The 9,895-nt window shown below is 37.4% G+C and overlaps 1 protein-coding gene across 1 annotated transcript; it reads right to left on the bottom strand.

Annotated features, from left to right (window-relative positions):
* Nucleotides 1-8,473: 8,473 nt before the first annotated feature.
* On the bottom strand, nt 8,474-9,406 carry LOC112607249 (olfactory receptor 5B21). Its single transcript, XM_025358360.1, has one exon. The coding sequence runs from the start codon at nt 9,404-9,406 to the stop codon at nt 8,474-8,476; it is 933 nt and encodes a 310-aa protein (XP_025214145.1).
* Nucleotides 9,407-9,895: the final 489 nt, after the last annotated feature.

The following is a 9,895-nucleotide window of genomic DNA, read 5'->3' as shown; positions in this document are numbered from 1 at the left end:
AACAAAAATAATTACAAAATGGATGCCTTGGTAATTCCTTCATTTTCTGCTAAGTTAAATTTTGAGGCAGTGTCCTCTGCATTATTCACTTTCCTGATAATTTTTTATAAAACTTTTTGCTTTTTATTGAAATGTTGTAGACCTCTCTTTTATTATTGAGGGTGCTTTATTCCTCATACTCTTTAACATTTATAATTTTGTGAGGTCAGTGACTTCACTCTTGCTCACTGTACCGTCCATGGAAGAGTATCTCTCACAAGCTAGAGGTATCAGTTATGTTTCATTATAGACACCAGTTCAGGCTAACTTAAAGGGAAAAAAGGAGGTATTTGAAAGGATATCAAGAGGTTTGCAGAATCAAAAGGAAACTGGGCAAAATGCAGGAGCATTTCAGAGGGCTGAGGAACGGAAGTCAGAAGCAAAGAACCATGTCATGTCTGGAATGGCCCCACCAGCATTTCCCTGCTACAGCAAATGAGCTCCGAGCCTTGATGCTATCTTTCCATCCCTTGCAGATTCAAATTTAGGGGAGTAAGAACTTTTTGTTGGCTGAGCTTCGGACTCATGCCTGCCTCTCTGTGTACCTTCATGAATCTCTCTGTACAGATTTCTCTTCCTTTGGGGGAAGGGAAGGAAATGTTATCCTTGCCTCAGCTTCCATAAACTTGTGGGTGGCGAGGGTACAGGAACTAGACACTCTTCTCCCACCAATCTATTCTCCAAGAAAGAGGTCATTCTCCAAGAAAATCACGATATTTTAAGCAGGAGAATGGATTCTGGATACACAGAATACCAATATTTGCTAGAGCAGGTGCTCAAATAATGTTTTAGGTGGATATGTGCTCATACATTAAATGCTGAAAATTTCCTCTGAAGCAAACAAGTGCTTTACTTTAACATAGGTGCATAAGGAAAGCTGTTTTAAATATTATTCTACAGTAGTTGAGATTCTGCCTTATCTCCGACATCTATCTGCATGATATCCAGAATTTCTTTAGTGAAGTTTGAATCTATAGCTTAAGTTTGAAAACTTCAATTTGAAAGATAATATCCCTACTGTTGGGCACCAACGTATCATTCCAAACTTATTTTTCATTACTTCTCTCCACAGATATTACACTCCAGCCAAACAGACATTGTTTGCGAAATACATCTGCATGATTTCTCTTCTATTTTACTGTATCTCTCTTGTCCAGAGCAAAGTTATCTTCCTCAATTCCCCACCCTAGACTCTACCCTTCATCTGTTACTATAGCATTTTATATGTATCTCTTGTTGGTTTTTATTATTTTCTACATAGAATTAAAGTTACTTATGTATAGGTCTTATCTCCCCTTTAGTTTTTTTAAATAAACTTTTTGAATATAGGAGCTCTGTTGGGTCTATCTGTTTCTAAACATTTGAAGTGTGAAATATAACATATACAGAAAAGTTTACAACAGAAATTTAGTTATACCACTTTCTAAAATATAAAAGCTTTGTTTGATTTACTTTTTTTAACATTTTTACCATGATATATATTTTGGTGTGTGTGTATATATATAAATATATTTTATTTTTTATTTATGTGTGTATATATATATACATGTATATATGTGTATGTGTGTGTGTATATATAAAATTTGATATTCAAAAAAAGGTGCATAAAATACATAGGTTCATTTGGCTTTCCTTATCTACCTAGTCTCAACTTTCACCTTTCTTCTGAGCTCCCAGTTCAGGTTTCTTAAGTATTGAGGCACATCCCCAGAGAGGAGACATGTTAGCATCTAAAATACAACATATTATGGGGCAAACTTCTCACCTTTTTCACCAAACTAGCACTTCTTTGATATTTCTGACCATGTCATCACAATTGTTCAACCAATCAGGCAAAATCCAAAAAATTCCTTTAACTGATATGGACTTCACTAATGTTGGCCCAAGGATGCAGCATATATACATGTATATACATATATGTGTATATATCACCAATGTTGATATATATGTATATATATCAACTTATATATACACATATATGTATATATATACATATACATATATGTCACTAATGTTGGCCCAAGGATGCAGCATACACACATACACACACACACACTATATATATATATACACACATATACACACACACACATATTTTTTTTTTTTTGAGATGGAGCCTAGCTCTGTCACCCAGGCTGGATTGTGGTGGTGCGATCTCAGCTACTGCAACCTCCACCTCCTGGGTTCAAGCAATTCTCCTATCTCAGCCTCCCAAGTAGCTGGGATTACAGGCACCTGCCACCATGCCCCACTAATTTTTGTATTTTTAGTAGAGATGTGGTTTCACCATGTTGCCAGGCTGGTCCCAAATTCCTGACCTCAGGTGATCTGCTGGCCTTGCCTGGCAAAGTGCTGGGATTACAGGCATGAGCAACCGTGCCCAGCCTCAGCATATATATACACATACATATATACACATATACGTATATATACATTTATATACATATACATGTATATACGTATATATACACATATATACATAGTTGCTTCTGAGCTCTCTGTTTCACTCCACTGTATATCCCCACTCCAAAGCCAGCACATATTTTTGACCTAGGATCTGAAGTATGTGTTTATTATATTTGCTTGATTCATAGGTGACCTATGTTAAAGAAATAGTCCACTGTGGGCACTCAATGAATATTGTTTAAATAAGTGACGCTTGGAAGAAGAGGAAAGGAAACTGATATTTATTTAGTCAATGTGTTTTGCTAGAAACTTTATATACCTTAACTAATTTATTACTCCCAATAGCTTTCTGGGAATTTGTTGTTGCCTTTTATAGAGTTGGAAAGTGAAGCTTGTAGAGGGTCCGGAGAGTAGATGATAGCAGCACATAAACCTAGTTCTTTTTCAATTTAAAAGACCACAGTGTTCTTTTACTAGACCTCATAGCTTGCACATTGTAAAATTATCACTAAATTCTTATTACTACGAGCATATTTTAAAAATAAAAGCTCTTTCAAATATCAAAAAAATTCTAGATTCAGTTTGACAACAATTACCACGCAAACACCAATTTCTATCACCCAGTTAGGAACAGAACAAATTAACTCCTCATATATTCATTTCCATTTATTCTGCTTGTATTTAGTTGTAGTTCATTCTTACACAAATAAAAATAGGTGAAAGATTTGGAAAAAAAAAAAAAAGAAACCAAAATTGTGCTGAACTTCAGCAGTCATCAATATAGTACAAATTAAGACAACAATAAAAGACACTATTCTCTAACCAAACTGGCAAAATTTATAACTCCAGTAATACCAAGAACTGGCAGTAAGAACTCTCACACACTGTTCATGGGAGTAAAAACTGGTATAACTACTTTGGAAAATAGCATCACATTATTCACAAAAGTTGAAAATGGATAAACTCTACAATTCAACAATTCTACTTCCAGGTATATTTAGTCCAGAAAAATTAATGCATTTGTGCACCAAGATACATGACCAAAATGTTCACATCAGCATAATTCACCACTACCCCAAACTGTAGATAGGCCATATAAATGAACATGAAAAAATAGACTGGACAATTAAATTTTGTATTTTCTATTGGGTTATCTGTTTTTTTCTTACTGTTTTCTAGAAAGTTTAAAATATACACATACACACACACATGTGTGTATATATAGACACATAAATATGCACACACATGTGTATATGCATATGTATATACAATAACTTTTTCTCCTAATTAAATATGCTACAAATATCCTATCTATCCCCCTACACACTTTGTGAAATAATGACAGACTAACAACTGAGAAATTCCATGTTATGAAGAGGAGGCAGAATTCTTGGGCTTGAATCTAGATACCCGATTGGTGAGATCCTACAGAAATTTTTCTGTAAAAGTATGATTTCTCTATAGGGATGCAATTACTCTCAAAGGCCCAGTCTCTTCACCTTGTTTGATGACAAGAAGTTCCAATTGCCTGTAGAAGTAACCAACTGAGGCATTAATGGTTCACCCTCTTCTAATCTGAAAGGCCAACTTTCCTACAAGCTCCTGCCAACATGCCATCTGCAATCCCACCTCCATACCTGAGTTCAGATGGTTGCTTAGGAACTCCCCATTCAGCTCTGCTTATAATATTATTACCAACAGCAACACTATAGTTCAAAAGAAGGTAGCAATTTTGAAGATGCTTTCTCACCCATTATCTCATTTAGCCTGCAAAACACCCTAAGGAAGGTATGGCTGGTGCTATTGTCTTCACTTTGAAGGTAAGAAAATTAGCTCAGAGATACGTGGCTTATACCAGCTTCACCATTGGCAACTGGCAGAGTTGTGACTAGAAAGTAAGATTGGAATCTTGGAATTCTGGGTTCCATCCACATTATTCTTTCAGAGTTTGGCTCACGTCTCACATCCTCTGAGGATCTTCCTCTGCCCATAGGATTCTTTTTTGCCCCTGATGAGTTCTAATTACTATTTTCTAGACTACTCATCTGATAATGGCCACAAATGCCTTTGAACTATCATCTACCTAGAGGTATGTCCTCTGTTCCACCACGTTATTTTTAAGTTGCTCCTGAAGCAGGAACAATATTGAATATCAACTGGTTTCTTCATCAACTTCACACCATGCCTTTTCTGCAGCTTGTGTCTAGTTAACATTGGTTGAGGCTTGGCTATCACTGTCGGCTGTGGCACTCAAAGAGCCAACTCTATCAGACTGAAAACAAATATGCCCTGATCCATTCATGCTCTGGAATACTGGGAAAATTCCTGTTGGTAAAGTTATTGAACATTGAGCCATTAACCTCAAGGTGCATTACATCAGTAAACATATATGCAGAGGGCTTTACTTTGTGGAAGTAGGAATTACATCTTACAGTCTTACTTATTTGTATTCTTCAGAGTGCCTTCCACATGGCAAGGACTCATCATGAAAGAGTGTAAGCGAGTCACACATTAAGTAAGACCTCCATTGAAATTTAGTAACATACATGGTGACTTATTTTTTCAGAGTCTTGGTCAGGGAAGGCAAAAACTCAGTTTCATACCTCGGTTCCTCTTTTTAACAGTAGACAGGTAAGTTAACTTCTCAAAGCTTTGGTTTCCTCTACTGCAAAACTGAAGCACAAATAACTATATCATGGTGAACAAATGAAGGTAAAAATATAAAATGTCTTTTTATACAACAAGTACTTTATAAAATATGAAAAAGTGTCAAACAAGATTTGGTTCTTTGTGAGTTTAAGCAAGTTAAACTGTAAAAATAGGGGTTTTTAATTGCAAAATGAGAGGATTGGTTTAGATTATTTTTAAATTCTTTCTTTGGCTAAAGAGTCTATGACTCTGCAATTCCAGCTTCAGTTGCCAAGGAATCTAATATTTTAATTTTCCATTCCCAATACATAAACCTCAACAAATGCTCTAATGTACAAAGGGAACATCCTATTTAGAATAATTCAATCATAATCCATTTGTAAAAGAATAATCTATCCTGATATAAATAACTGCCCTGATTTATGAGTTTTCACATTCTCTTTTGAACATTTCAGGTGGGAAGTCCTTGCGCCTTTATCGCACTGTATTGGGCGGCAGGCCCTACACACAGGGTCTCTCATTCATCAGACAATTCCTGCAGGGAGAGAGTGGGTGTTGTTATTAACCAAATGGGCATTTACTCTCCATTTGACAGATTTCCTATGTGGAAGGGAAGAGCTCCTCACAGTAATGTATACTCTGTGAATTGATGTCTTGCTGGCGACAAGACATCTCCTTCTGAGTAGCTTCTATAAATGAATACCCGTGTAATGTCAGTTTGAAATGTAGAGCTGGGAACTTGGAGGGCAGAAAGTTAAACAAGGAATGAAAATAAAAGCTTGGACTTGGATGGGGCGAGCTTCACCTGGCTGTCCTTGGACTTCCCATTTTTGCTCAGGCATCTCAAGAGCCAACATGAGAAGTCCAGGGACAGCTAAGTGAAGAAAGAGCTAGTATAGGAATCTCAATGGTATGAAATACACGTTCATTATGATGGGCACATTCACATACTTAATATCATATTACCTTCACACTTTATCCTGTACATTGGGTTCGGTGAGACTAAATGACTTTCTTGAGGTCATACAACTGATAAGAACAGTTAGAATTTTCATCCAGCTTTTGATAGTACTCTTTTATACCTATTTACAGTCAGATGGAACACTTGTTTGAGGTGATTTCAACATAAAATATAAATATGTAGACATTGGGCCCTTAACTCTTAGGAGACCCACATGTTCCTGCTAAACTGAGGTATAGAGGCATAAAGAAATGTGTCCATGAGAATGATAAAATAGACTTTGGGGTCTCGATGGGGGAAGGTTGGGAGAGAGGTGAGGAATAAAAGACTATATATTGGGCACACTGCTCGGGTGATGGGCACACTAAAATCTCAGAAACCACCACTAAATGATTTATGCCTGTAACCAAAAACAACCTGTACCCCCCAAAACTAATGAAATAAAAATAAAAATTATAAAAGAAAGAAACATGCCCAGATACACATGTTAATATATACTGTAATAGTTATCATATATAGACTCTAGATTTTAATTTTTTTTTAGAGATCTAAATGGCCTAGTGGTGAGGAAAGTTCCTGCTTGGGCTGGGCATAGGAAGAAGATGGGAAAGAAAAAGAGGAGAAGGATAAAAGGAAGTAAAGAAGGAGGAGCAGGAAGAGGAGGGAAAAAAGTCAATTATATCAAGTAGGGAAAATGTGTAGGTGAGATTGGAATGCACTCAGTGCTTGGATAGCTACTTCCTAGGCTCTTCTCCAAATGCAGATACTCTTGAGCTCTGTAGCTTTCAATGAGAAAGATTCCCGTATACAGTGGATCCTGGCCTGTAAAGGCTGTTCTTCCTCGCGTGTTGCTGGATGGGCCTCATTGCTAAAGAAGAGGGGAGGGAGGGGGCTGAATGGGGGAAGTATAGGTTGTCCAGGCCTTAGGCTCAGAAGCTCCTGATCTTTTCAGGTGATGGCAACCATGTGCTAGAGAAAGATATTCTCGTGTTTCTCATGTTCCATAACTCCTTCTTTGCAATTTTCCCTGGAAGGCTTATGATTTATCCTCCTCAGACAGAGGCTGCCCTGTACATAATGGAGCCCAATAATCTCAAAACTAAATTGGCATTTTAAGCCAACTGAGTTAGCCAACCAAGATTTCTGGTTTTCATCTATAAAGTTAAAATTAATTTGTGGGTTTTTTTGGGGAGACTTTGAAATCATGACCTATTGTGGTGACTTAGATTAATTGCAGTTATAAACACCATCAAGCAGTTGATATGTGAAAAGTGAAATTAATCACCACTCCCCTCCCACGCACACACATTCGCTCACACCATTTAGCACATGAAACAAGTCCTGAAGGTGGACTAGCACTGTGCGTCATCGTGCTGTTCCTAAGAAGTAAATTTCCAGGCAGGCTTTTTTATTCTTGTAGCATCTAATTACAGAACACTGGAATGCAATGGAGACCCAGAGGTGAGCTGAATTATTGAAAAAATAAAAGCAAAGACAGTCCAGAAAGCTATTACGCATCTTCATAATAGATTCGCCAAACTTAAGGGTGCCAAGAAATGCAAGCATTTGATTCAGAAAACAAATATATTTTTTTAGAGCTCTAGGGAAAATTGTTTTTTTTCTCTAAACCTTCTGGAAATTTTGGTAATTATGTTAGACAGAGACAAGAAACATAGAAGATAGTGTAGGCTCTCCGAAGGAAGTTATATTTAGTCAGGTTCAAATTTAACTAATTCATCTATTAAAGCATTTCCATACTTATGTATACAACAAGGTGTATTGTTTCCCCAACGCTTTAGCAAAAGGGAATGGAAATTGCAAAGGCACATGACTAGCAAGTAGGGTAGGAATATGGGTAGAGAAGGGAGAGTAGAGAGTTGGAAAGATGTAATCTTCAGTCACCTGACTCGATCTAGTGCCTTGTCCTTTAAATTACAACTTCCTCTGAAATATCATTTAAAATATTGAACCATCCTTTGTCTACATTAGGAAGTCCAACTTTCAAACTCACAGAACAAAGGAATAAAAAACAATACTGCATGTTCAGTTGATCAATATTATAAATGAAGGCGAAATCTTTATACCAAGTTTAATAGTGAATGAAAATCCTTGCAATTAAAAATAGGATGAGGAAAATTCAGTACATTCAGTTATATCCTTCAATCTTCTGCTTTAAAACACATCAAGAAACTAAAGCAAGAAAAGCTCAACTGTCCCATGCTGCTGTTCACTAAATATACGATTATCTTTCTAAGTAAGACTTTTCAACGTGCTGCTTTTTACATCTTCTAATAGCAGAAGTAACCGCTGTTCTTGGGGAAGAAAGAACTGAAACCAGCCAAACATTAAAAGTCATGATGGCATTTAGGTGTGAGAGAAAGTTTATCCCTTAATTGCTTGCCTACTTCCCATTCACACTTAATATTGGGGGTAAAGTTTGTTGAGTATTTTCCAGAGAGCACTTTTCACTTCTTTGTTCCTAAGACTGTAGATCAAGGGATTCAGCATGGGAATCACCACTGTGTAAAACACAGAGGCTATTTTGTCTGTGTCCATGGACTGGCTGGAGTTGGGCTGTAAGTACATGAAGATGATTGTGCCATAGAAGATGGACACAGCAGTGAGATGGGAAGCACAGGTGGAGAAGACTTTCTTCCGCCCTTCAGCAGAACACATCCTTTGAATGGTGATGCATATGAAGAAGTAAGAAATGAGGATGACCAGGAGGGTGAAAAAGACGTTGAAGCCCACCACAAAGAAGACCACCAACTTGCTGATGCGCGTGTCAGAGCATGAGAGAGCCAGGAGTGGGGGAATGTCACAGAAGAAATTATTAATCTCATTAGAACCACAGAAGGAGAGTCTGAAGGTGCCTGCTGCATGGATAGAGGCATTGAGGAAGCCAGAGACATAGGAACCAGTAGCAAGGAGAGCACACATACCTGCTGTCATGATGGTGGTGTAATGAAGAGGCCTACATACCGCTGCATGGCGGTCATAGGCCATGGAGGCCAGGAGGTAGCACTCAACAGTGGCAAACCCCACAAAGAAGAAGAACTGAGCTGCACATCCATTGTAGGAGATGGCCTTGTCCCCTGACTGCAATGCAGCCACCGTTTTGGGGGCTACAGCTGATGAGTAACCCAAGTCTACAAAGGAGAGGTTACTGAGGAAAAAGTACATTGGAGTGTGGAGATGGGAGTCTGAGTGGATGATCACCATCATTCCTCCATTCCCAAGCAGGGTTATGAGGTAGATGAATAAAAATGCCAGGAGGAGGAGTATCTGAAGATTGGGGTTATCTGTTAATCCCAAGAGGATAAACTCTGTCACTTCTGTTCTATTCTCCATTGTGGTCAACTTGAATTAGCCTGGTGATTAAAGAAGAGGCATCAACCAAATTCAAATGAAAGTATGAGAAGGGATGATGGGATGATAAAAAAGGAGAAAACTAATGTATAGAGAGAACGCACTGTGTGTAAGACTCATGCTAGAACCCTCTGTTATATTATAGCTTTTAATTCATATGAGATAGGTGCTATTATGACCATCTTACAGACAAGAAAGTTAAGGCTCAGGGAGCTGAATATTGAGCAAGATAGTCTATTTAACAGTCACAATCAAAGTTCACCCCTTTATATTTCTGAATCCAAAGTCCATACATTCATCTTGAATTCTTTAACATATTTACATGATATAAATACAAATTATGATATGAATATAAGATTGTATGCATTTAATTATTAAAAATAAAAACATCCATCACTCAATGTCTTCCACATTCTACTTCCAATAGTATAGCCTCACTAAAGATTTTCTAAATTTATTTTTCCTTAAAAC

This window comes from Theropithecus gelada, chromosome 14, assembly GCF_003255815.1.
Source record: "Theropithecus gelada isolate Dixy chromosome 14, Tgel_1.0, whole genome shotgun sequence".
Taxonomy (NCBI): domain Eukaryota; kingdom Metazoa; phylum Chordata; class Mammalia; order Primates; family Cercopithecidae; genus Theropithecus; species Theropithecus gelada.
Note: the sequence above shows the minus strand (reverse complement) of the source record. Positions and strands in the feature narration are given on the sequence as shown.